Genomic DNA, 26,689 nt, shown 5'->3' with positions numbered 1-26,689 from the left:
TTCATGGCTCCAGACCACCCCCAGGACACTTCCCAGGGCACTTCTCAAGCAGCACATCAAGGCAGGGGCTACATGGAAAGAAAGGTGCTCTCCAGGGCTGGTGCTTTCCCTTTCCAGCTCTGTTGGTAGGTGGAAGTGGTCATGGAGCTGTCAGGTTTGCACAATAGACAGAGATTCCTCCAGCATATCAGGCAGTGATGAACAGGCTTTTCAAGGCTCCTGAGGAACTAACTTCACCTTTTCCTCTGCCTACAGAAAGATTGACATCCCATTTCTTGTCTTCAGGGTTTATCTGATCTTCTCTTTAGGCATTGCCAAGAGAGAGATGCCCCTGGGCAGTGCCCTGCTGCCAGGAGGTGTGTGCGGGGCAGAGCTGAGTACCCAGCGGGTGGGATGGGCTCTGTGAGGCCTGACAGGGAGGAGATGGAGGGACAGAGAAGCAGCTGGCAGCAGGGGCAGCTGCAGGGAGCAGAGAGAAGGGCAGGGAGTGGGAGGAAGCTGCAAACAAGCCCTGGGGTCGGCTGCCTGCAGGCAGCTCTCTTCTGCTCCCTCCCTGGAGGTGCCTGCTGGGGGTTGTCTGCTGAGCAATGACCTGACTCTCCCCTTAGGTCCTCCCATCTGCAGGACACTGCACTGTCTGCTTTGCCCGTCCTGCTGGGCTTGCGAGCTGCCCCCAGAACAGCACAGATCTCCCGGAGGATCCCAGGGAGCGCTGAGCTTTCCCTTGGGGCTCAGTACTCTCCTCTCCGAGCCCTCTGCTTCTGTCTGTGAGGGCTTGTGTCCTCAATCACAAGTCCGCCTCTGGGCTGGGAAGGAGAAGAGTTTGCAGATCTGCCCTTTGAAACAGGACTGCCCTGCTCTCTTCGGAGTCTAGTTTTTGGGGAATTTTAAAGGGCAGTTACTGTGTCAAGTCATCTTCAATGCAGCACAATCGAAAGCTCAGGGCAGCAGGGTCACAGACTGAGGGATGCTGCAGCTCTCCTGACTTTGCACTCAGCTATGAAGAGCTGAGCCCTGTTGCCTGTCCTGCCTCCAGAGTCTTCACATTTTCAGTCATCAAATGAGTATTTTTATCCCTAAAAAGAACACTCCAAAGTTGTGATGATGGAAAAACTAAAAGACAGACAAAATTCCTACAAGGACATGTTAAGCCTCTCTTCTGCAGCCCACGTTCTGCCGAGTCCTGAGTGCAGATGTGGAACTTCTTCACTACAGCTCGATTACATCTGACATGATATGTGAACATTGGAGCTGTCACAAACCAGCTCCGTGACCCCACGGCAGCAGAGCAAAGCCGACTGCTCAGCTCCTCACAGCACACTCAGGCAGCACAAACCAGAGAAAGGAAATGCATTTCAGTTGGGGGTTATTGCTGTGAAAAACGGAGTGGCTTTGCTCAGAGGAGTCTGTCCTAATTTTTCCCTGTCCTTTCCTTTTTTGGAACAGGCCCCCATGCCAGAAGCAGCAAATGCCCAACAGCAGCAGCTCCATCACCCAGTTCCTCCTCCTGGCATTCGCCGACACGCGGGAGCTGCAGCTCTTGCACTTCTGGCTCTTCCTGGGCATCTACCTGGCTGCCCTCCTGGCCAACGGCCTCATCATCACCACCATAGCCTGCGACCACCGCCTGCACACCCCCATGTACTACTTCCTCCTCAACCTCTCCCTCCTCGACCTGGGCTGCATCTCCACCACTGTGCCCAAAGCCATGGCCAATTCCCTCTGGGACACCAGGGCCATCTCTTACACAGGTTGTGCTGCTCAGGTCTTTCTGTTTGTCTTCTTGATGGCAGCAGAGTATTTTCTTCTCACAGTCATGGCCTATGACCGCTACGTGGCCATCTGCAAGCCCCTGCACTACGGGACCCTCCTGGGCAGCAGAGCTTGTGTCCACATGGCAGCAGCTGCCTGGGGCAGTGGCTTTCTCACTGCTGCCCTGCACACGGCCAGGACATTTTCCCTACCCCTCTGCCAGGGCAATGCTGTGGACCAGTTCTTCTGTGAAATCCCCCAGATCCTCAAGCTCTCCTGCTCACAGTCTTACATCAATGAAGTAATTGTGGTCAATGTCTTTGTGGACTTCTGTTGCTTTGTTTTCATCCTGCTGTCTTATGTGCAGATCTTCAGGGCTGTGCTGAGGATCCCCTCGGAGCAGGGACGCCACAAATCCTTTTCCACCTGCCTCCCTCACCTGGCCGTGGTCTCCCTCTTTGTCATCACTGCTGTATTTGCCTACCTAAAGCCTCCCTCCATCTCCTCCCCATCCCTGGATCTGGTGCTGGCAGTTCTGTACTCGGTGCTGCCTCCAGCATTGAACCCCCTGATCTACAGCATGAGGAACCAGGAGCTCAAGGATGGGATTAGGAAACTGATTACATGGACTCCTGTTGAGCACTGAGAAACATCCCATCTCTCCACAAATGACTCCCAGGGCATTCCACACCTGTACGGATCTCTTTTTTTTTACTTTTCTCTGTTATAATTAATAATAGGGTTTATTGATTATGATGTTCCTACCTTAATGTTTCGATTCCTCTTACTTCCCCAGACATATGACTCCCCTCTCTTACCTGGGGCCTCTAGAAAAGTGTCTAATGCTTGTAGAGAGATGACCCTGTCACAACACCTCTGTAATAAAATGGGATTTCTTCTTTGCTGTCCGTGAACACTGGCCTTGTCTTCCAATGCTGGTGTCAGGAGCAGGCATGAAAAGAGGGCTGCTGCTCAGGGTTCTGTGCTAGTGCAGAAGCAAAAGGCTCTCAGACACCTGGTGACCTTTCAGAGATCAAGGGTTGGCTTCAGGACTTCCCTCTCTAGTGTCTAGTGACAGTGGAGGCCACGGCTGGTCGCTGAGTGACATACCCAAGGCTGTCACATATCAGACCCGGCAGCCAGCTCTGTTCTCAAGGGGAAATGGAGCTGCGCGGAGATGTCCGGGGCTCTCCAGGGACAGAGTGTGCCTGAGGTGGGCAGTGAATGGAGACTTAGAAAGTGAGAGGGCGCCCAAGCTGGAGTCACCAAAGGGAAAGTGCTGGATTGGAGGATCCCCTGGGAAACAAGGACTCTGCAAAGCCAGAGGAGCTAGAGTGGGCCCGGCAGCGTGGGGAAAGGAGGCTGGGGAGTGACTGATGTCACCCTCCCTAAAACACCTTGGCCTGGATCTGGCCTTGTTGACCACGTCTATAGGCACATGTTGGTGTCTGTCCTGCCAATTTATCCCTGAGAACTCAATCTCCTGTGCAGGTCCCTTAACTTTGTGGGTTGGTGAGTTTTCTGCTCCTCTCCACCACATCCTCTGGGGTGCCTTCAGATCCTGGGGACACCTAAACTCAGGGTGGGCATTTCCCTCCCGCCCTTGCTCTGCACCTGCTGTGGAGATGAGGACAGACATGGCACAGAGGGCTGTAGCCCTGGATGGCTGAGGATGCTCCTGGGTTTTCTCCTCTCCATGGACCTGTGCCAGTGATCCACCACCCTCCTATTAAAGAACTTTTTCCTAATGTCCAGCCTAAAGCTACCCTTTTCTAGCTTAAAACCATAACCCCTTGTCCTATCGCTGCAAACCCGTGTGAACAGTTCTTCCCCTGCCATCTTATAGGCCCCTTGCAGGTATTGGAAGGTCGCTATAAGGTCACCCCTGGAGCCTTCTCTTCTCCAGGCTGAACGACCCCAACTCTCTCTTGTTGCACAGGGCTGCTCTCTAGCCTGTCTGCTCCCAGCCTGTGTTGATACCAGCAGTTGCCCCAGCCCAGGTGCAGGACCCTGCCCTTGGCCTTGTTGAACCTCCTGAAGTTCACCTGGGCCCACCTCTCCAGCCTGTCCAGGTGCCTCTGGATGGCCTCCCATCCCTCTGGCACGTTAACTGCACCACCCAGCTTGGTGTCATCAGCACGCTGGCTGAGGGTGCACTCACTGCCACTTCTCATTAATGAAGGTATTAGACAACACTGGTCCCAGGACGGACCCCTGAGGGACACCACTTGTCACCGTTTTCCATGTGGACATCAAACCACTGACGACTGCCCTCTGGATGTGACCATCCAGCCAATTCCTCGCCCACTGAACAGTCCACCCATCGAACCTGTACCTGTCCAAGTTAGAGAGAAGGATGTTGTGGGGGACCGTGCCAAAGGCCTTGCAGAAGGGCAGACAGACGACAACCGTAGCTCTTCCCTTGTCCACTGGTGCAGTCGCTCCATTGTAGGAAGCCACCAGGTTGGTCAGGCAGGACTCGCCCCTAGCAAAGCCACGCTGGCTGTCTGCAATCACCTCCCTGTCCTCCATGTGCCTTAGCATATCTTCTGGGAGGATCTGCTCCCAGGCACAGAGGGGAGGCTGACAGGTCGGTAGTTCCCAGGGTCCTCCTTGCTACCCTGTGTCAAACTGGCCGTAATGTTCCTTTCCTCCAGTCACCAGGGACTTCCCCTGACTGCCGTGACCTTTCAGACACCGTGGGTGCACAGCATGCTGCTCATCTAGAGCTGACAGCTTCGTGAGCTTGAGCTGACGGAGCAGCCACGGAGGGCTGGAGGCTGGCAAAGCGTTTCTCCAAGAACAACAGCTCCAGCTGCGCCCTGAAGGGAACTTCGTCAAGGACCGAGGAGGGGGCGCTTACCCAAATGACCACCCACCAACATCCGAGACCCCCGCACATGCAGAGTAGAGCTTTGCAACGCCAGCAACATGCAAATAGGGCAGAAAGGAGGAGTCGAGTCTGACCAGTAAGGATGTGTGTGGCACAGCATCGAGATCTGCAAATTCTAGGGCATAAATACGCTGAGTTTTCTGTGTGGCTGCGAACTCGAGTTGGGAACTTTCCCCGAGTGTCCGATGCTGCGCACTATTGAATAAAGCCGTGTCTCCTTCCTACACGGAGTTTCCTTTCTGCGTTCCGGGGGTTTGGCTAAAACGAGGACACCAAGTTTGGGCTCCAGGGTGCTGCCCAAGTGCCAAAGCCTTCTCCCCACCCGGCTCCTCTGGGAGCACCCCTGGGAGCTGGGGCAGGCGAAAGGCCCAGCCCAGGGAGAGGGACCTTGGCTCAGCTGCCCGCAGTGCCTGCTTGAAGGGAGGGACGCAGAACCACAGGATCACAGAGTGGTCGGGGTTGGAAGGGACCTCTGGAGATCTCCTATTCCAAGCCCCCTGCAAAAGCCTGTTCACCTACAGCAGGTTGCACAGGAGAGCCTCCAGGTGGGTTTTGAAGATCTCCAGGGAAGGAGACTCCACAGCCCCCCTGGGCAGCCTGTCCCAGTGCTCTGTCACCCTCAGAGTCAGGAATTTTTTCCTCCTGTTTGGTAGAACTTCCTGTGCTCCAGACACACAATACCCTCTGCCACAGAAACGTGTCCCTGAGATGTGCCCCTTCCCAAAACCACATCTTGGTGTTCTGCTGCCCCAGTCAGCCTCAGGGAGACACCCCAACACTTGGGCAGCCCAGCACCAGCTCTGGCTCAAAGCCCCAAAGGATTTTAATTAGAATGAAGATGAAGGCACGGCATCACAACAGGGGACAGAGGAGATGCCCGGCTGTTTGTGCTGCCCCCGGGGAAAGGGAAAGTTTTCCCTGGTGCTCATGGCTCTGCCAGCTGCACAGACCCCTCCTCCCTCCTGGCTGCCCCCAGCCCCAAGGCTTCAGGCTCTCCTGGTGCGGGGCTCAGGGAACGTTGGGCACTGAGCTCCGGTGTCACAAGCGCTGTGTCCTCAGGGGGATGTGCCAGAGTCACCTCTTGAGCATCGTCATAGCCCGTGCTCTCTGGGAACAGGGACCAGGCACGGCCCTCAGCTCCAGGGGCCCCAGACCTTCTCTGGGAGCGCAGGATTGGCCCTGCAAACAGCAAGGCAGTTCATGGCATGTTTACCCATGGGATGCCCCTCCTGGTCTGTACATCACTTTCCTCCCTTCACCTCACCAGTCTGGAGAGCTTCACATCCCTTTCCAACCCCCTGGTCCCCCGCAAGAAATACTCCCTGGGCCAATTCCCTCATGCCAGGAGGTTGGACTCTCAGTACAGCAGCGATTCAACCAGCACCAAGGATGGCACCGCAGGAACCGGCAACGCTGTCTTTCCCTCTCACCTCCAGGTTCATCCTTGGGCCCTGCTCCCTCTTCTGGTGCCCTGGGCATATCCCAGTCTCCCTGCCCAGACACAGGATCCTTCCCAGGGTCAGAAACCTCCCTGGCATCATCATAGCCATCCTCTGTGTCACCTCTAGGCAGGACAGGGGTGCCTGAAAAGAGAGGACAGTTGGTGACAGTGAGAAGATGTGCCCTGCAGAGTAGAGAACAGGAGGGTGCGCAAGGATCTAGATGGGGCTCAGACATGTTGGCATGGGAGAATCCCCTGTGTCTTCCCCAGCTCTGGTGGTGACTCTCAGTGATACCACTGTCCATCACATATGTCTGCCGGGAGGAGAGCTCCAACCCTTGCAGCTCCCCATGACCTGGTGCTGACCCGGGACCACCCTCCCCCTTGCTGTCTGCAGGGTAGGGCTGCAGCTTGCTCAAGGACCCCTCTGAAGAGGAGCCTGGAGAGAGGCACAGCGTGTGTTATCGGGGTGTGCTCTGCTGACCCACCTTGTGGTCAGTGCTGCTGGGGACAGGGGACTCAGAGAGCCAGGGCCAAGTGAGGAGGAGGGCTCAGGACTCGCCCTGCTGCTTGTGGGATAAACCCTTTCTCAAAGGGGCTCCCAGTGCTGCCCTGGGACAGCCCCTTTCCTCCCCCATCAGGTGTCAGCTGGGGGGCAGGGGCAAAAAGAGAGGGGCTGTCCCCAGCTGGGATGCGCAGAGCTGGTGGGGAGGAAGATTCTGGCCCAGGCCCAGGACCTGGCTGTTCTCCCCACAGCCCCCACAGCCCCGGCACTGCAGGGCCCATGGGCCAGGGGGCTGCAAGGGGTCGGCCCTGGGTGGGGGCTGAGCGAAAGAGCCCTGCACATGTGCCCTCTGAGGGACCCACACCCACCTGAGCCACTGAACCTCGCCTGCTTCTCCCACACTGGGCTGTAACCGATCTCCTCGTAGACGGCCTCCGGGAAGGGCTCCCAAGCTCTCTCAGGGCCTGCGGATAGAGGCAGGGTGGCCCAGGGCCAGGCAGAGAGGGGACGGGATCCCGCTCTGCTCCCCCAGCTTTGGTCCCCTGCGACAGCCCAGGACCCTCCTCACCGCTGCAACATTCTCAGAGACAGCAACGTCCCCATGGAGGTGGTCTGGGGCAGCAACACCCTCACACTGTCAGCTCAGAGACAGCCCTTGTGTCCTCTGACCTCTGGGTCAGGTCCCCCCTGCTGAGGTTTAAGCATCTCCTGTCTTTCCTCTCCCCCTGGAGCTGCCCCCTCTCTGCCCCATGGATCCACAGGACGGCCATGCACTGCCCTGGGGAGGTCAGTGTTGGGCAGAGGAACAGCCTGGGGGCCTGAAACCACAGGGATGGACCCTGCTGCCCCGCCTTCCTCCTGACATCTCCCCTGACCCAGAGTCACCTCCAGAGCTGCCCAGAGCTCTGCCAGTGGCACATTGCCAGCTGTTTCCCCTCTCTTCCCACCTGCCCCAGACCAGATCTGCCATTTCTCTCCTTGCCCCATCCCGAACTCCCCCCGTGGCTGGACTCTCTCTGCTCCTTGCTGCTGGTGGCCCATGATCAGGCCGTCAATGGGGTGGCCCATGGGACAGCAGGCAGCACACACTCTTGTCCCCCCAGCTTTGCCTGTCCCACTCACTGACACCCCACAGCACCCCTGGCCTTGCCAGGAGGCCTTTTCCCGCGGGACCTGAGGGCAAGGACCCACCTCTGCGCCCAGCCCTGGCGCTTCGCACTTGCCCGGCCAGGAGGGCCAGGAGCAGGCAGACAAGGGCTCCCAGGACCATGCAGAGAATGACGGGCAAGGAGACACTTGGTCTGCTGGTCGGACGGCCCCGAGTGGGATCTGCATTGGCAGGAGCACAGAAAGGGCAGTGCCACGCCCAGGAGAGGTTGGGGGCCAGGGGACCCCCGTCCTGACCCCGGTTATGCCGGGGGTAGAGAACCCCGGGGGTGAGCGATGGGGAAGCTCCCACCCTACTGGCTAAATGACAGCTCTCCCCAAGCCCCACCACCGCTCCCCGCTGCCTCCTCTTTGCACTTTCACACCCCAGCAAGGAGCCCCTTCCCTTTGTCTGTGGGTCACAGCCTGGTCCCTAGACGACTCAGCTCTGGTGGGGAGGACAGGTTACCTGCTGGGGGGGTTGGTGCCACCGTCCTGGGTGCAGCTGAAAATAAGAAGGAAAACTGGACTTAGAGGGTGGCTGTGCAGGTACCAGGGAGCCTCTTTGACACGCCGTGTGTGTGGGGATGTGTGTGTGGGAGGGGTGTGCACGTGTGTACAGGCAGTGATCCCTGACACACCCCACCCCATTTGCCCTCCATGCAGGGCTGCTCAGGGTGGCTGGGATAGAGCCCAGGGCACAGCACAAGCAGCCTCGGAGATGCCCCGTGGGGCTGCAGAGCCCTGCCAGGCAGCAGCTGGATGACATCCAGCCCCACAGAAGCTGCTGCCCACTTGGCACCAGGCTCCCTTGCTCTGCAGGGACAGCCTTGCTCTCAGGAGCTCTGTGGACATGGTGGGACCCAGCAGGGAAACCGGCCGCCCTGGCTCCTTTTGTTACCCCAGCGAGAGGTCCCAGCCCCTCCACTCACCCGAGCAGTTCACGGCAGCGTCCTCCTTATGCCGGCACGCACCGGTGTCGCCAGGCTGAGCCCAGCAGTGCTGCAGAGACAGCTCTGTCCCCAGGCACTCCACCTGCTCCAGCCAGACGGGGCCCGCGCCCTCCCCAAACACAGCCTCGTGCAGGGCAGACAGCGCAGGGCCACAGCCCAGCTGCCTGCATGCCACCTGGGCATCCCGCAGGTCCCACGAGTCGTCGCACACCGTCCCCCAGGAGCCACGCTGCCAGACCTCCACTCTGCCGGAGCACCCGTTCTCCCCTCCCACCACACGAATCTTCTCCCTGTCTGGAGCAGGCCGAGACCTCGCAGGGTGGCGGGACGGCAGGCAGAGCCCTGCCAGGGGAGAGGGGCGTGCAGAGGAGCAGCTACCTGTGCAGCTGGTGGAGTTGGGGCACGTGGTCCCGAGGGCCGGGGGCGTTTCTGGTGGTCTCCCTGCAGAAGGAAATGCTGGGGTGAAGGGGCTGCTGCTGCAGGGGGTCTTGCAGCAGAGAGGGAGGCTGAGCTCTGCTTGCACGTCCCCCTGCAACCAGTCTGGTGGCAGCAGCTGCACCCCGGTCATTGAGGGGACACCCACAGCAATGGGGGGACCCCGACTGCTCAGCCCCAAAGGGAGCCTGGTTCACAGAGCAGCACAAGAGTGCTCGTGGAGGGGATGGTCCTCAGAGCCCTGGCTGGTCTCTTCTGAGACCTTGCCTGGGGACAAGTTTGCCTGGCCCGGCCAAAGCTGGGAGCCCAGCTGGCAGCTGCTGGTGAACGGGGGTGGCTCTGGGAGCTGAAGTGCCAGTTTTGGTGCCAGCGGCAGAAGCGTCTGGCAGGGAAAGGGAAAGCCCCTGCGGGCTCTGTCTCTGCATTTGCCTGTGCCCAGCAGGGAGCAGGAGCTGGGGGGATGCTGGTGCGCGGGTAGCTCCGAATTACCGTGGCAGGTGATGTGGGTCTCATCTCGCAGGTCATTGCACGACTGCGGGTCCCAGGGAGCAGAGGGACACTGCCAGAAGGAGCTGTTTCTCTCCCCACACTCCACGCGGTCCAGCCAGGTGAGGCCGGACACGCTGCCATGGGTCAAGCGTATTTCCAGGGAGCCTGTGTCCCCGCAGCCCAGCTCCTTGCATGCCAGTGACACCGTCTGGGGAGTCATGGAGTTGGAGCAAACACTCCCCCACGTCCCGTTGTAGAAAACCTGGAGGCTCCCAGAGCACTTGTTGCTGTTGTTCAGCCTCAGGGCCACGAACTCTGGGAGGAAAGGCCCCAGAGGGGAACAGGCTGCTGTGGGGCTCTGGGAGGAGGGACACCCCTGCACCCCCAGGCCCTCAGCAAGGCAAAGTCCCTGTCAGCAATTCCCCCCTGCACTCGTGGGCAGAGAAAATTCCCTGTTGGACAGACAGCCCTGCGCTCCCCGCTCACCCTCAGGGACAGCTGAGCTCCCCAGGGACCCCCGGTGGGACTGAGGGGACCCCTGCGTTGGCGTCCCCAGGATGGAACGGGGCAGGGTCTCAGAGGCAGCCAAGAACAGCCACGGCCGTGGCCGGCTCTGCCCTCGTCCCGGCCTCCGTGGGCACAGGGCTCCCCCCACAGCTCCCGGCACAGACCTGAGCAGACGACTCCCGCGTCCTCTTTGTGCCCGCAGTCGTGCTGCCCCCAGGACCCTGCCGGGCAGTCCCAGAGAGCAGCTTCGGCCCCGGAGCAGTTCACGTTGTCCAGCCAGATCTGCCCCGAGCCTTCCCCGAACCCAGCAGAGCCAACCGCCTCCACTGCCCCCCCGCAGCCCAGCTGGCGGCAAACGACGGCGGCATCAGGCAGGTCCCAGCCGTCATCGCAGAGGGTCCCCCAGCTGCCCTGGGAGTAGATCTCCACTCTGCCAGCGCAGCGCCCGGGCCCGTTCGCCAGCCGCACCTGCCGGCTCCCTGCAGCGGGAAGAAAGCCCGGCTGCCGTCAGGGGCTGGTGCCCACCCAGCCCAGAGCCTGGGGGGCCCGTGCAGTGCCACTCACCCCAGCAAACGACCCCCACGTCCTCCAGGATCCCTGTCACCGGGGCACTCTCGGGCAGGGAGGTGTTGCAGAGGGTCAGGGTGGCCTCGTGCCCTGCGCACCGCACCCCTCGCAGCCCCACGGGGCCCGTGCCTCTCTCAGCCTGCGGGGGGCTGTAGGCTGCCTCTGCCTCTCCGCACCGCAGCTGCCGGCACACCACGCTGGCCTCCTGCATTCCCTACTGGTCATCCCAGACTCTGCCCCACGTCCCGTGCTGGAAGATCTCCACTCGCCCGTCGCATCGGCTGCCTCCACCCACCAGCCGCAGGGACGTGGAGCCAGCTGGGCCTGGCGAGAGCAGCCATGTCCAGCCCTGGGTGGCACCGGGGAGCCCAGCAGCCCTTGGTGGCACACCTCCAGGCTCTGGCAGCCTTGCGTGGCCTCGGAGCTGGCCTGCCTGTCCCCAGCCCTCCCCGGGGAGCTCCTGGGCCAGGGCTCCATGGGCTGCTTGCCCAGCACCTGAGCCTTCCTGAGCCAGACGCCAGCTTTGCTGCTGGCAGGGCAGAGCCACCCAGCGCGTCCCTGCCCAGGCAGCCGGAGCAGCTCCCGCAAGGGAGGGCAGCAGCCAGCAGTGGCCTGGGGGTGGGCAGTGTCGGGACAGGCCTTGCCCAGCCTCAGCACTGGCACTGCTGAGACCCCCGGCCCAGCCCACACGTCTCTGCCCAGCTGCATCCCTGGGGATGGGGGCCTGGGAGCCAGTGTCCCTGGCAGGGAGCAGAGGGAGGGGGGGTCTGTCTGAGCAAACAGGACAAGTTTGGGGCTCGTGCTGAACAGAAGGCAGGGCAAAGCCCAGCCCCACTCTGCAGCTCAGACCCCGAGTTGGCTGCTGCTGTTGAGGGCACGCAGGGAGCCCCTGCAGTGGTGAGGTCAGGGTCTGAGGGTATCTCTGTGGGGCTGGAATGGGGCTGGAGGAATGGAGACGAGCCCCACAGCCCTTTCCTGGGCCCATCCCACAGTGGGAGATCAAAGGAGCCAGAGCCTGGCGGTGTCCCCAGGGCCTGAGCTGCCACCCTGGGGAGCAGCAGAAACTGCCCCTGTTCAGCCCTCAGCTCTCCCGCAGCAGAGCCATCGTTCCGAGCAGGTCAAGCCCTCTAGGTCTGCCCTGGTGCAGCCAGGGTTTTTCCAGGGACAAATACAGCCTGGTGCTGCCGCAGGGTCCCCTGCTTTGGGTTGTTCTTTCTCATGCGAGGGGAAAATGGAGTGAATGGAGCATTTCCCAGCGCTCACCTGAGCAAATGACAGCAGCGTCGTTCTCGTGGGAGCACGGTGAGACCCCCAGGGCAGTCACTGGGCACTCCCCCAGGTGGGCTTCGGTCCCCTTACAGTGGAATGAGTCTCTCCAGACAGGGCCGCTTCCTCTCCCAAAATGCCCTCCTCTGGGAACGGACTCAGCAAACCCGCAGTTGAGGTGATGGCAGAGAACGTGGGCATCCAGGAGATCCCAGCGGGAGGCACAGAGGGTGCCCCAGGTCCCCAGCACATGGACCTCCACCCTCCCCTCGCACGTCGTGCTGCCGTTCACCAGCCGGAACTCTGGGACAGAGAGGGATGAAAGGGTGCAGACTTGGGCTCTCAATGCCTTGGGAGCTGGAGAAGAGGCCAAATGGAGGAGAGCCCGCCATCCTCTTCCTTCTGCACTCTCTGAGGGCTGCCGGCAACCACACCACCCTCCTGTCCTCACAGCCAGCACAGCACAGTCCCTGCCCCGCTCCCCTCTGCCCAGCACACTCCCTGGTCTTTAACACCCCACCCCGAGTCCTTACGTGTGCAGGTGACACCAGCGGCGTTTGTGTGGGTGCAGGGCTGGTTTCTGGGGGAGCCCCTGGGGCAGGAGATGAGGAGGGATTCATTCCCCACACACTGCAGCTCTCTGTCCCACATGGGACCAGCCCCTTCTGCAAAGGGAGCTGCCCCAGGGAGGGACACGGCTGTGCCGCACTGCAGATCCCTGCAGACCACGTCGGCAGCTTTGGCACCAAAGTCGGACTCACAGACGGTTTTCCACTGGTTCCCATCATGGACCTCCACGCGTCCTGAGCAGGGGCTGTCCCCTCCGACCAGCCGCACAAATCCTGCAGTAACCAAAGGCCGCTGGCAGTTCCCAGAGCCCGCTGGCAGTTCCCACGTGCCACTTCATGGCCAAGGAGGCCATCGGCAAAGAGCCGCATAGGCGCCCCCGCAGCTCCCAGTGGGTGCCGATGGCACAAACACACCAGGGACGGCCTGCCGCTCCTCAGACACCAGCACAGCACTCCTGGGCTGCCGTGTCTTCCCAAGCCCCAGCCGCAGGCACCGCTTAGAAAAGCTGTTGCAGTCCTGGAGACCCTGGGCTGCCTGGCACTGGCCCCAGGCACTGCCGTGCCCAGAGCACACCGGCCCAAGCAGCCGGGCCCAGGCCCCGCTGGCTGCTGCAGCCTGCTGTGCCTGCTGAGCTCGGGGCCAGGCTCAGGAACCCCTGCGAGCTGTGAGAAAGGCGCCCTGGGCTCAGGCTGTTGGGACACTGCTGTTAGATGGGCCGGGGTACGGGTACGGCACGGCTCTATCTGCTGGTGCTGTCTGTGCCAGCCCCTCACTCTGGCACCTGCCCGCGGATGGGGTCCTCAGCCAGGGCCAGAGTGCCCTGCCAGGCACGCCCATCCCTGCCAACGGCCGGGCAGAAGGCAGGAGAGTGGGCAGAGGAGCAGCCCTGGGCTGACACCCGCTGCCAGGGCAAGGCCAGGCCCAAGGAGAGCCAGCAAGCGCGGGCAAATGCCCTGGGGCACAGGGCAGCCAGGGGCTGTGCCAGGCAGGAGAGGCTGGGCAGCAGGTCAGCACTGCCTGCACAGGGTTGTTTCCCTGGGGGGAGGCTCTCGCGGGGTTAACCTGGAAGGGGAAGGAGATGGCCACGGGTCACCCTGCTTTTCTGCCCAAGCCCTGTGCTCCTCCCCTCTGAGCAGCCCCTCTGCTTGGGGGGGCTCGTGTCTACCAGAGGACATTGCCCAAAATCCCAGGCCACCTTGGCCCTTCCTCAAGGCCATGGGTGGCCATGTGAGCTGCTCTCGGTGCCTTTGCCATGGCGGGGCCTAGACCTCAGTGCTGCCAGACAGCTCCTGCATGAACAGGAGGAGAAGCAGCAGTGACTGCAGGGTAGGGTGGGCATTCATCTCCCAGTCCTGGCAGAGCCTGAGGCTGGGCTGAGCCACATCGGGGGCCAGGCAGCAGCAGGTTCCCATAGGCCTTTCCTCAGGGACCAGAGAAACCAGCAACACCAGCCCCAGCTCAGCAGTGTGACCAGCCACAAGGGGCCCTTCTCCAGTACCCACTTCTCTCCCTGAGGGCACAGCCAGCTCCCTTCCCCCATCCCTGCCACAAAGGAGGGGAACAGGCTGGCCCCTTACCTGAACACACCACTCCAACATCCTCATTGTGATCACAGTTATGTCGACCCCATCTACTGTGTCTGCAGTCAGACAGGGCAGGCTCGTTGCCGTGACAGTCAACATCATCCATCCAAATGGGGCCAGATCCTGCCCCAAAGTACCGAAGACTTTCAACAACAGACCCACAGCCCAGCTGCCTACAAACCACTGCAGCATTCTTCTTGTGCCAGTAGTCATCACAAACGGTGCCCCACTGGCCCTGGTGTTTCACCTCCACTCTCCCAGCGCAATTCCTGTCTCCATCCACCAGCCTCACCTCCGCAGCCCCTTCAGACACCAAGAAGAGACCGGTCAGAAGAGTTCCAAGCCCCAGACTGCAGTTCTGGCTGTCCCCTCTGGCCAGGCCAAGGCACAGGCTCTGGGGTGGGAGCCCTCTCCCCTCCAGGAGATCCCTGGGGCAGTGTGGAGGGGGTCTCTCCTCTCCCCACAATCCATGCAGGTAGAGGGTGCCCAACTCCAGCCACGCTGGGCTATTTGCCGCCCCACAGCCCTTGGCACCTCCTCCCATTCCGGTCACCCTTGGCCCATGCCCACTCACACACTGTGCCCCCACCCCTGCACAAGGCACCAGCTCCTCCCCAGCCCACAACACCCTGAACAGCCCCGTGTCCCCAGGCCCACAGCGTCCCCTGCTCACCAGCTGCCCTCACACCACCCAAACCCACACCACTCCCAGGGCTTGCCGGGTGCTCTGGGAGCACTGAGACCATGCCCAGGGTCCCCCCAGCCCAGGGCCCTTCCTCGCCTGTGGCCTCAGCCCAGCAACGCCTGTGCTTGGCCAGGGCCCCCAAGGAAGGAAACTGCTCTGCCACCTGTGGGTGCGGGCAGCCCAGTCCCCTTCTCTCTGGGGGGCACAAACTGCCTTCCTGGGGTCGGGGATTCCCCTGGAGCCGGGGGGCAATGACCACCCCACAAACCCTGCAGGGCACCCACCAGATTGGCTGTGCCCTGGGCATCGCTGAGTGCTGCCATCCCCAGCTGGGCCACCGCCAGCCTCAAGGGTGCAGCAGTGGGGAAGAAGGGGTCCCAAACGTCTACCCCAGCATGGGGAGGCTGTAAATGCAGCCAGGCACGGGCTGCCAGAAACACAGACAGCACAGGGACAGGCAGAAAGTCCATGGCCTTGAGCACCTTCTGACCCTTGTCTGCGTGGAGACTGGAGAGAAACCCCATTCCCAGAGGGATCCCCATGATCCCACTGTGCCCACTGGCCCCAGAGAAGTGGGACAAGGGAACCACCACTTACCCCTGCACAGCTGCACCCAGAGGAGAAGCCACAGCACGCGAGGGGACAGGAGTCCCTCTGGGTCCATCCTGAGCCTCCTGCCCTGCTGGCACAGCCCTGCTGCACCACACTCCCTGTCACGGCTCCCGGGGACTCCCGGGGACAACGGCGATGGGAGGGTAATATATCTCTGTGGATGCCCACCCAGCTGCAGCAGGAGCCAATCAAAGCAGCAGCACCTTTTTAGACGTTATCGGGAGCTATCTCCCTTCCGACACAGCCCAGCCCTCCAATGAACTTCTCCAGTGCCGATCATGACCATATATGAGGGACACGTAAGGCCCAGTGTGGGTGTCCCGGTCCCTGCGGTGGGGAATCGTGATGGAACCAGCTGGCTGTGGAGGGGAAATGGGTCTGTCAGCCCTTGCACCCTGCGGTGGGGCCTGGGAGCACTGAGCGTCTCCTACGCTGGTCTCCTCCAACTACCCAAGAGACGAGTGTCCAGCCACCCCGAGCCGTGGGACCCGTGGAGCTGGGACAGCTCTGGGGTCTGTGCCGGGATGGAAAGGAAACAGCCCCTGTCCCCGCTCCAGAGCCTGCTGTGCTGGGAGCAGCAGCTGGGAAAAGGCCTTGGCCAGGAGAAGAGCTCCACCGCAGCAGGGCTGGGTCACCCATCCCTCCCCGCAGAGCCCCGCGGGGGGTCCCTCGCAGGAGCCGGAACCGGGACCTGTCCCTGCCCGGGCAGCAGACAAGCAGCCCCGAGCCTCAGACGTGTCCCTGACTCTGAGGGTGTCCCCGAGGGGCCCTTATTCCCCGCGGGCGGATCGGGAGCTGGAGCCTGCAGGTGCACAAACCACAGCCCACGTGGCCTCGCAGCGCTCGCTGCGCTCCCCCCGCAGCGCCCTCCCAGGAAGTCTGTGGTTTCCTCCCGGCACCGTGCCCAGGCACATCCCTGCGGTGCCCCCGAGCCACCCCCACCCCGGCTGCTCAGCCCGGGCTGCAGGGGCTGCTCCTTCGGCCTCGCAGACACGGGGCCGGGCACCTCCCGTCCCCCACGATGCCCCTCTCATGCACATGGCCGCTCTGCACCGAGCCCCACGGGCTGCCCTCGGTGACGCCACCTCACACCCTCCCACTTCTGCTGCGGGCTGCTCATGACGTACACTGTCACACGCGTGTGCGCTGTGGGTGGGCTTCTGCCCAGGACGGCTCTTCCAAAAAGCCCTGTTTGGGTGGGGTCTGGACGTTATGGTGGTGACGCCAGAAGCACCCCCACAGGCCGTATGCCTGCTCTTGGCCTAAAAGCTCCTCTGGCACCGGTGAAATCACGAGCTCGTCCACAAACCACAGGCATACTCCAGGCCTATGTGTCACTCAGCCACGGGTGATGTTGTAGCATCTACATCTGCCATGTGCCTTTCCTGGCCCATCAGGTATTCAGGCACCACTGATGTCACCAGGACATGCAGAAGCCATGTGCCAGCTCTGGCCTATCATCTACTCAGGCACCAGTAGCCCCACAAGCACCTACCAGCACCCCTCTGGTGGGGCAGAGAATCGGAAGGGTAATACTGAGAAAACTCTTGGGGTGAGATAAAGACCCTTCAATAGGTAAAGCAAAAGCTGCGCCTGGAAGCAAAGCCAGAGCAGAGTTGTTTTTGTTTGTTTTCCTTTTTGTCGTTCCTCGCTTTCGCTTGTTTTCTCACTCTCTCAGAATTATGATCATGTGGGGTTTATTTTCCATCCCTCAGCTTTCTCACCCACCCACAGTGGGAAGGGCTGGGGTCTCAGTCATTCTGAACAGCTTTTGGCAAACTCTCAGAGCACTTCCTGGGATTATCACCGCTGGAAGAAAGGCATTCCAGCCCAGGAGGTGGGTGTGAGACCCTTGGAGGGAACTGCTGTTTCAGAGCTGTGTTTCTTGGCCGTGAGCTTTCTCCAATCTCGTGCTGAGGCATGTCCCTGGCGTTGCCCGTGCCCCTAACCCTGATCCTGTCCCGTCTTACCCCCAGGCACCCCAGGCATGACCTGCTCTCTGTGCTGCTTTTTCAGGGAGCTCCACAAGTGCAGCTGGCTGTGCTGAGGTCCTGTTTCTGGTTTGGGATTGGCAGGGAGGCAGCCCCCAAGCCCTGAGGAACCACTGCTGAGGAGGGAAATATGGGAAGCAATGGGTTGTGTCCAGCAGCTTTCATTCACCAGATCATGGAAAAGCTAGGCTTGGAAGCCACCCCAGGATAGCATCTAGTCCAACCCCCGCTGCTTCCTGAAAGCAGGGTGGGTTGAGTCGGTGGCTGAGGACCATGTCCAGTCAAGTATTTAATACCCACAGGGACGGAGACTCCGTAACAGTCCTGAGCAGCTCTTGCAGTGCTTTACCACTTGACCTTTAAATAGAATTTCCTTGGCTGTCAATGTGGCCTTTCTTCTTGGCATCACTCAAAAGAGTGTGGATTGGTCTCCTTTCTCCCTCCCATCCTTCTTCCCTGCACAACCTCTCCTGTGGCTTGGTTGGCTCCCAGTTACCCCTTCCTGACCTTTCTTTTGGTCACTTCCTCGCCACTTTTCAAGTGACATTGCCCCAGTGTGGTTTTTAGCACGCTCCCTGGCAGTCCCACAGCACAGTCCCGTGCGGAGGCAGGAACTGCTGAGCTGCCCTTTCTCAGCAGAAGGAATTGGCACGTTGGGTGGTGGGAAAGCAGTGGGATGGAAAACCTTTCTGCCTCATGGGACTGGTTCAGAGAGCTGTGGTCTTTCCCCCTGCGATGTGCCTACCCCTTGCTTTGGAGGAAGGATGGCACCTGGCAGGACGTTCCACCCAGCGGTCTTTTGGGGACAGTGGAGCTTGCTTTCTTTCCTGCGAGCAGAAGGGGGTTGATCCTCAGCACTTGTAACACACCTTCCAGGGCAGGCCCACGGGCATAGGAACGTTGTCTGTTGCCCTGTGAGCAAACGCACGTCACAGATTTATTGTGCAGTGAGAAAGAAGAACTTCTGTTGGGCAGCTCGCCTGCAGAGTCTGCGGCAGGTCTGTTGGGATGAGGGTTCTTTACCTGTTGGGAAGAACATTGGTTTTCTGCTTTCACCAGGCACTGAACACACAGAGCTGATGTGGAGAGAACAGTGTCCTACCGCAGTAGATGTTGAAGGTAAACCCTGACATGGGTTTCTTTTCCGTAGCCTCTCTTTATGGCAACTGAGGAAATAAAAGGCAACGCTGCATGGCTGAAGGGGAAAGGGGCAATGGAACATCACCCACGGATTTTGTGCTGCTGGTGATATGGGATGTCCCCATGTTCCAGAACTTGCTCTTTCTCCTCCTGCTTGTGGTCTACGCAGTCACCATGGTTGGGAACATCTTTGTCATCATGCTGGTGGTGGCAGACCAGCATCTGCACACCCCCATGTACTTCTTGCTGGGCAGTCGGTCCTCCTTGGAGACCTGCTCCAGCTCCACCATCCTGCCACGGCTGCTGGTCAGCTTCTTGACTGGGGACAGCAGCATCTCGGCACATGGCTGCACGGCTCAGTTCTACTTCTTGGCTTTGGTTGTGACTACGAAGTGTTTCCTGCTGGCAGCCATGTCCTACGATCTGTCCTTGGCCGTATGCCAGCCCCTGCTCTATGCAAGCCTCATGGCCTGGAAGGCCTCTTGACAGCTGGCAGCTGCACCCTGGCTATGGGGTTCACTGCTGCTGGTGGTAGTCACAGCCTTCTTATCCCAGTTGCAGTTCTGTGGCCCCAAGGCAATCGACCTCTTCTGCTGGGATTTCACCCCATTGCTGGAGCTTGCCTGCGGTGACACCAGAGCCGTCACAGTTGTTGCTTTCCTATTTGGTATCTTGGATGCAGTTGTTCCCTTCCTCTTCACAGTGGCCTCCTACGGGGGCATCAGAGCTGCCATTCTGAGGATCCCTTCCAGCCCAGGCAGACAGAAGGCCTTCTCCACTTGCTCCTCACACCTCACTCTCCTTATCATTTTTTATGGCACCCTCATCCTGGTCTCCATGCTGCCCACAACAGCCGCGCTGAGGCAGCTCAACAAAGTGTTCTCCCTTTTCTACACTGTCCTTACGGCCCTGCTCAATCCCCTCATCTACAGCCTGCGGAACAGGGAAGTCCAAGAGATCCTCTAGAAAATGATCAGGAAAGCCCTGGCTTCAACCCAGACCTCAAGTTGCCTCGGGGATACAGGCCAAAGATACTTCTGGCTCCTTTGAGATCTCTGGGTACCAACTGGGGCTGCAGACGGGCATGTCACTGAGACTGCTTGTGGAGTGGCAGGGGGGGAAGTAAAAGGTCCTTGTAGAGAAATATTGTTGTTTAGAAAATAATGATGAAAATGTTAGGAGCAGTGAGGTGTGTTTGTTGTCATGGGCTCCATGTTTGCTCTCTCTCTTTGAACCCACAGCCCAGGGACAAGGCGCAGGATGGTGCTTGCATTCCGCTGCCCTGGGGATTCTCAAGGTTCCCCTCAGCCCCCTGTGAAATATTCCCCTGCAGTTGACCCTGCTGAAGACATGAAATCAGGGAATCATTGAGGTTGGAAAAGACCATTAAGATCATCATGTGCAGTGGAGTGAGGGAAAACTTCCTAATGTACCAGTCAGGGGTAATTCCGGGCATGTCTGGAGAGACGAAAGCACAACCAGGGAAGAATGAACAAAATGTCCTGCAAAGCCAGGCCACACATGGTGGGGGAGGTGGGGGAGGTCCATCCAGCCCTGCATTCCTGGCCTGTGATAGGGGGTGCCCCATTGAAGGGGGTGGGCTGGGGGTGCAGGAAGGCACACAGGTCCAGCATGGCGCTTGGAAACCTCCTGTGAAGCCTGGAGTGCTGTGTCCATGGAATAGGGAGGACCCAAGCGTCTGGGCACTGGCAGAGGAGAGGGGACATGGACAAGGACACCCCCCCCACAGACACAGAGCGTTGCTTTGCTGAAGGGGTTTATTGATCATTAGAGGGCAATGGCCCAGGGCTCCCAGGGAATCGGGTGGGGTCATCCAGGGATGATCATCTCCTCATGCTGCTGGAGGGGAACAGGACACAGATGTCACCACCACGTTGGCTCCTGAAAGGCAGAACCCAAAGTGAGACCCCGCCGTGTCCACTGGGACATGAGAGGGGCCTTGCCCCCACCGTCCCTTTCTGCAGAGACCTGGGGAAGGAGAAGGGAAATGGAGCCCTCAATATGCCAAGGCCTGGCCCTGTCTCTCCCCAGACCCATAGGGCACCCAGAGCCCCTTGCCCAGTGTGTCATTCCCCTGGCATGCCCCTACATCTCCCAGAGCCCTGCCCAGCCCTCACGGTCATCCTGGGGGTCTGTGTGGTGCCAGAGCCCCTGCCTGGCTTCGCAGTGACCCTCTGGCTCCGTAGAGCCCCACTGAGTGCAAGGAAGGGCATGGGGGCATCACTGTCCAGCTCCCACTGGGACACGGGTCATGGACAATCCCTTCTCTTTGTCTGTCCCAAACCCAAGGTCTGCCCAGCCCAGAGGGCTCAGGGATCCCCCAGGGCCCAGGACCCTTTCTGGGGCTGGAGACACCACGATGCTACTAACCTAGACAGCTGCAGATCAAGACACAAATTTCATGCACACAGTCTTTTCCACCGGCACCGGGGTGAAGCGGGAGGCAGAGGAAAGCAACGGGGTCCTTGGGGAAGGCCCTTCTGGAGATTAATGGGGTGCATCAGCTTTTCTGGTGGCACACAGAAAGCAGTGGGTGTCCTGGGGAAGGGGTCCAGCTGAGTGTGCGGCTGAGTGCTGGGACATGCTGGGGTGCAATGGGGTGTGATGGGATTGCACTGGGGATGTGGGGATGTGGGGGAAGGGGCCGTCCCTGGAAAAAAACACTGAGATGAAAAGGTGTTCTTCGGGGTTACACTGGGGTGTCCTGGTGCACACTGGAACACCCTGGAATGTCGTGGCCATGGAGGGGAATGTCTGGGGCCAGCAGAACTCATGGTACTCACCTTAGGCCCACTCATGTCCCAATGGTCTAATGACCCTACCTGTAGAGAGAACATGAGACCTCACTGGTTCCTGGGATGTCTGCCGTCCCAGAAAGGGGTTGGAGGCCCAAAGTGCCCTCCAGTTCCCCAGACTGGCTGCCCTCCATTTCCAACTCACTACTTACCTCCGGGAGAGAACTTCCACTTCCATCCTCAAGTTCCTAGGGAAGGAATGGAAGGGGATGGTCTTGATTTGACCTTGGGGCTGTGGGTGGGTCACAGATGTACCCAGACCCCCAGGGCGATGGCTTCCCCCTGATCTGAGAGGGAAATCCCTTCTGCTCCCCACACCCGAATTCCTCCAAGTTTCACCTGGGATGCCTGTTCATGCAGGCACCAGAGCTGGGGATGGAGACAAGGCTAGCGTGGGGAATCCAGGGTGTCCACAGAGGATGGGGGGAGGGTGGGGGCACCCAAAGACAGTGCACTGGGGGCAATTAGGAGCCATGAAGGGAATGGGCTGGGGCTGTTAAAGGGACAGGACTAAGCGAGATGTAAGAGAGGGGCAAAGGAATTGAAGTGGTGGGGATACGGGGAATTCAAAGTAGAAGGTTGTTGTGGTCTGAAGGAAGAGGACCAAAGCCAGGGGTTGGGGAGAGAGTTTGGCGGTGGGCGTTCAAGGAAGGGGATCTGGGGACACTGCCACAGAGGACAGGATGAAAGGCAAGAGACTGAGGGGAAAGTCTGACAGAAAGGCACAGGGAGGGATCAGTGGGAGGGCGAGTGGCGACACTGGACAGGACACGGAGGAGATCCTGGGGAGGAGATTTCTGGGAGGGCCAAAAGGGTGGGATAGGGAGGCCCAAAAGACAGAGATGTGGGGGCTCCAAGAGAAGAAAGCAGAGGGGGCCCTCACAGGAGTTTGCGATGGACCCTCCCGTGGAGTGCACAGGTCCAACCATTCACTGTGGACCTTGGGCTCTGGGCACAAGCAGCTTCATTGTTGGGGCAAGTGGAGGGAACAGGTGGAATTGTGGGAGGGAGAAAGCTGCATTGCCCAGGGCGGGAGGTGCAGGGGAGCCTGGAGGAGCTCCTTGCTTGGGAAAGGGAGAGGCCAAGTCAAGAGCTTTTGTGCTCTCCGCTCCAAATTCACTCTGCAGGAGAACTGATATCTTGCAGCCAAGACTCATCCTCAGCACTGACCCCTCCCCGTGGCATTGGGGACTCACCTGAGCATCTGCTGGGGTGCACAGCAGGATGGTGAAGAGCAGGGCCACGCTGAGCACTGCCACCTTCATCTTGCTCTGCGGAGTGCTGAGTCCTGGGTGAAGGGGGAGAAGGTGAGGGGCACATTTATCCCTCCCAGGACTCCTCCTTGCGGCCCTCCCCAACAGCCCCCAGGGCAAAGCCAGGCTTGGCAGAGACACCAGCCCTGGCAACAGCCCAGCCCTGGCACGGAGTCACCCCCCGCCTTCGGCACTGACCCAGCCACCGTCCCAGGCATCCCTCCAGCTTCCCGCATGGGGCAGCTTCACATGGAAGGGCCCATGGGGACAGTCACTGGAGGTAATGGGGAGCACTGGTGAATGCTGGGCACTGGGAGAGAAGAGTTTGACTTGGGGGAAGTGCTTTGATGGTCACAGTGCCCAGCTCCATCCCACCCCATTTTGCTTGCACCACAGGCCCCAAACAGGTCCAATCCCCAGCCACGGCCTCCCCAGAGGGGATTATCCCCTTCTCCCCTGCCCTGGCCCTCAGCCTGCCACTGCCTGGGCCACCGTGTCCTCCCACACAACCTGGGTGCCACTCTGCAGACTTGTCCCCAAGCACGAAGGCCCAGAGACCCCACCCCCAACGAGGCTCTGGCTCCAGCCCTGGCCCTGCCTGGCACTTGCCCACAGCTCACCAAAGGCCCTCGTCCCTCTGGGCTGACCCTTCGATGCCCTCGTCCTTGGCCCAGCCCAGTGCTGTTCCTGAGAAGGATGTGGCCATGGAGAGGGACACAATGAAGCAGGTGCTTGTCCCCAGGCAGCCACGCGGAGATACTGGTGGGGACGGGGCAGCCCTGGCAAGAGGAGGGATGTTTGTCCCCGCAGCACCTGGCAGAAGCCGTGTTTGCCCAGGGCCTGTGGCACAAGGAACCTGCTCCTGCAGCTTGGTGCTGCCCGAGAGGGCCTGGTCGGGAGAAGCCATGGGGGTTGAAGCAGCCTGGTGTCTGGGCTCCCTCCAGCCCCAGCAGAGGAGGGCAGTGCTGGGGCAGTGGGGAGGAGCAGGCCCTGGGAACCCCACACGGTGAGGCTCCCTCGCTCCCCTTGGCACAGGCTAGAGGCCAGAGGCAGGGGCAGTCGCGGGGAGCCGCCTGACAGCCGGGGTGTCCCCTCCTTCAGGAAAGCCTGGTGGCAGGGGAGTCCTGCAGGAGCGGGGCTTAGAGCAGCCTGGGCGATGGAGCTGCCTCCCCAGGGGCACTGTGGCCCTTCCCCTCTGCCCCCTCGCCTGCCCCGCACCTACCCCTGCCTTTCCAGGGTGCTTTCCTTCACAGCACCCCTGGCCCAAACACCACCAGCCGGGGGCCCTGGGCAGAAGCCTCTGGCCCGCGGGTGGCAGGGGCAGTGTGTGATCGTGCACAGCCGGTTCAGCTCTCCTCTCAGAGTGGGGAGAGCCGCTGCGGGAAGCTGCTGGCCTGGCTTGCACAAGCCAAGCAAGACCTTTCCCAGCAATGCAGCACCAATGCAACCATTCCTTCCAGCTGCGGCACTCCCGTCATCTGCCATCACTGCTCCCGTCAGGGATGCAAGTGCCCCAAGCAGCAGAGGGAAGAGCTGGTTCCTCTCTCAGCAGGGACATCCTCACCATGAAGACGGGCACAGTTTGGATCAACAGGCTCAGGCACCCCCGCTTTGCATTTCCCTCCGGACGCACACAACTATCAGAAGAGAGAGAGAGAACGGAACAGAGTTGGAATTCTTTCTGCGGAATGAGAAGACCAGCATTTGTACTGGTGCTGTGAGCCAGAACTGGGAGGAGATAGGGCCAGGAAGGTCTCCGCCAGGAGATGCAGCACGTGTTTGCTTGTCTCTTTCAGCAGCTGATGTTCAGAAGTAGCCACATGGAAGGACCAGCAGAGCCACCAAGCAACAGCCCACTGAATGCATTGCACTCATGGCCTCTGCTGAGGGCACGGGACACCAACATTACGACAGCAGATCCAGGAGCACTTTGTGAGGCTGGCACATTCCTCTCTAAACTCAGCCTCTCTTTCTTCCAGGAGACAGCAATTCAAGCTACCACGCTCTGCTTCCCAATCACTTTCCACTTCCAAAACCTCCCAGCCATCCACATCCCCTACCTGGAAGTGAAAGAGGGCTCTGGCTTCATCCTGTGTCTGTGAGGGTGTGAGGATCCTGGATGGGGAGGAGACCCAGGGTGGGGATCAAACCTGCTTTACGTTGTTGAGTCAGTGGGAGGTTTGCCTGAGTTTCAGGGAATCCAAGGTGTCCCTCTTGTTCCCATGCTGATACAGACACCTGCCGTGACTTCCAAGCACTAAAGAGACACTGAGAAGTGCTTCAGGAGAAGGGTGAATGGCTCAGCTCCTTCACTGACATCCTCTGTCATTTTTAAGGCTTATGCTCCTGTCTTTACGCGACACTAACTATAAACAAGAGCTCTGTTGTGGATCAGCTGGGAAAAGATCAAAGGCAAGGGGCTTGCATATTTGCTTTGGAAAGTGCCCAAGGATAAGGCAGTCACCTGGAAGAGTTTCATTTGGACTGCCGCTGCGTTGGGTGCTCTTTATTAGCTAGTTAAGTAACTCAGGGTTGAATTATTTGTCGTGTTTCCATATGCTGTGACGTTATTTTCATTGTGATGTTATTTTGGAAGGAATTGATGATTTGTAGGCACTTTCATAACTGAGGAGCATTGACTTAGGGGAGGTGAAGGATGCCTTTGAGCGAAAGGCAGGTCAGGTCAACGGCATTTGAGAGCCACTTATCCTGTGCCAATACCCTGGCGATAAGGAGCTGGGGAGATGCAGGGGGAGGGCCTGGCCAGTCAACTTCAGGAAGAGAATCTCGGTTATTGCCTGTGGGCCTCTGTCTCGGCTGTGGAGAATCTGACCAAAAATTGCCCGAGCATTTCAAAAAGGATGTCTTCCTCTCTCCTACCAGCCAAGGTCTCAGCTGTCCAGAACGTGCCTTTTTCTGCCCAAGGGAAAGGGTACCGGTGGCGCACAGCACGTGGCACCCATTGGTTCTGTCTGCGGGAACAGGGGGAGAACATGAGGAAGTGGGATGGTGAACCTACCTGGGGACTAGAAGCTCGGGAAAAGGAACTGCGAGGAAAAGCAACCGCCAAAAGGCAGCCATCCAGGAAAAGTACTGCTGCAGGGTCTGTTGGGCAGAGTAGAAGGGCAGATCTTATTTTGGACACTGACGGAGGGACTTCTGCTTTGTAGTTCCAAAAATGGCGTACTGAAGAGTCCAACGAGGAATAGGGAGGCCCTGCCTTTGGCCAGGCAGAGTGAGGGGACAGCGAGTGTCCTGGGCTGTGTGGGTTCGATCAGGAACTTGCCTTCCCACAGAGACTGTGAAACAAACCTGGGAGCTTCCCAACCCCCCTGCTTTCTACCGTTGTTCCCCAAGGTGGGAGGCTGGGTGCGGCTGGGTGAGGATTCCGAGATGCAAACCCAGTAACCACAGGGCGTTATGAAGCAGGCATTCTTTATTGTAGTACTGGGGAGCACTGGGGATGGCTCCATCACGAGAGCTCCGCTGGAGCGAGCTCACAAAGCAGCTTAAGTACAGTTTAACTCGTGCCTATTCATTACATTTCTCAGAACTAATTAGAATAGCCAGGACTTTCTCATAGCTTAATACTATATGCTAATGATTTTCGAACACGCGCAGTTAAGCTATGGTAGCGGTCTGTCCTCCCTCTATTGGCCGTCCATAGTCTTTCTCTCATCCTCCTTCCTCTAACCCCAGAGTTGCAAATCTGCAATGGGTTAAGAAAAACTTGTCTACACAAAGTTAGATCAGCAGAGACGTCCTTTAATAACGATGTGCACTGGGGACACGGGATCCTTCCCAAAGATGTCCGCCTGCACTTTGCAATCCACAGATATTTATACAGTAAAGAGACATCCAGCTCCAAGCTGAGCGGGAAAAGCTTCCATCTGGACAGGAGTGATGGAAATGCCAGGTGACCGGTGAGAGAACTGGGAGACTCGGTGGAGGAGGGGTGGGTGAGAGGAAGAGTGTCTCTAGAGCGTCTGACAGAGAGGGTCTTGCTTTTCCTCTGTGTTCATTATGAGACACGCTCTGTCACTAGGGATTGGAGATTGTTGGTGTTGTTTGTTCTGTAAGGAGGA

General features: G+C 59.5%; 4 protein-coding genes across 4 annotated transcripts in view; 2 read left to right on the top strand and 2 right to left on the bottom strand.

Annotated features, from left to right (window-relative positions):
• Positions 1-1,468: 1,468 nt before the first annotated feature.
• LOC147413123 (olfactory receptor 14J1-like) lies at positions 1,469-2,398 on the top strand. Its single transcript, XM_086480644.1, has one exon. It carries the CDS (start codon positions 1,469-1,471, stop codon positions 2,396-2,398), a length of 930 nt encoding a protein of 309 aa, XP_086336770.1.
• Positions 2,399-5,570: 3,172 nt separating this feature from the next.
• LOC147413122 (antigen WC1.1-like) lies at positions 5,571-7,861 on the bottom strand. Its single transcript, XM_086480620.1, has 4 exons — positions 7,783-7,861; positions 6,960-7,055; positions 6,076-6,228; positions 5,571-5,824 (listed from the first exon to the last, which is right to left on the bottom strand). Exons 1-4 carry the CDS (start codon positions 7,859-7,861, stop codon positions 5,571-5,573), a joined length of 582 nt encoding a protein of 193 aa, XP_086336746.1.
• Positions 7,862-8,634: 773 nt separating this feature from the next.
• Positions 8,635-26,689, bottom strand: part of LOC104354238 (scavenger receptor cysteine-rich type 1 protein M130-like) — a 41,235-nt gene continuing 23,180 nt past the window's right edge. Inside the window, exons 14-20 of the mRNA XM_086480643.1 lie at positions 14,102-14,410; positions 12,488-12,796; positions 11,952-12,257; positions 10,686-10,778; positions 10,286-10,600; positions 9,615-9,929; positions 8,635-8,984 (exon numbers count right to left, since the gene is read on the bottom strand). Of these exons, the coding sequence (XP_086336769.1) occupies positions 8,635-8,984; positions 9,615-9,929; positions 10,286-10,600; positions 10,686-10,778; positions 11,952-12,257; positions 12,488-12,796; positions 14,102-14,410 (1,997 nt within the window). The remainder of the gene's footprint in view (positions 8,985-9,614; positions 9,930-10,285; positions 10,601-10,685; positions 10,779-11,951; positions 12,258-12,487; positions 12,797-14,101; positions 14,411-26,689) is intronic.
• Positions 18,587-19,501, top strand: LOC147413121 (olfactory receptor 5P73-like). Its single transcript, XM_086480622.1, is given in 1 exon segment — positions 18,587-19,501. A coding segment is annotated over 1 exon segment (915 nt).

This window comes from Leptosomus discolor, unplaced genomic scaffold (assembly GCF_034619465.1).
Source record: "Leptosomus discolor isolate bLepDis1 unplaced genomic scaffold, bLepDis1.hap2 HAP2_SCAFFOLD_40, whole genome shotgun sequence".
In the NCBI taxonomy this organism is placed as follows: Eukaryota; Metazoa; Chordata; class Aves; order Leptosomiformes; family Leptosomidae; genus Leptosomus; species Leptosomus discolor.
This window is presented reverse-complemented; position numbering and strand designations above follow the sequence as displayed.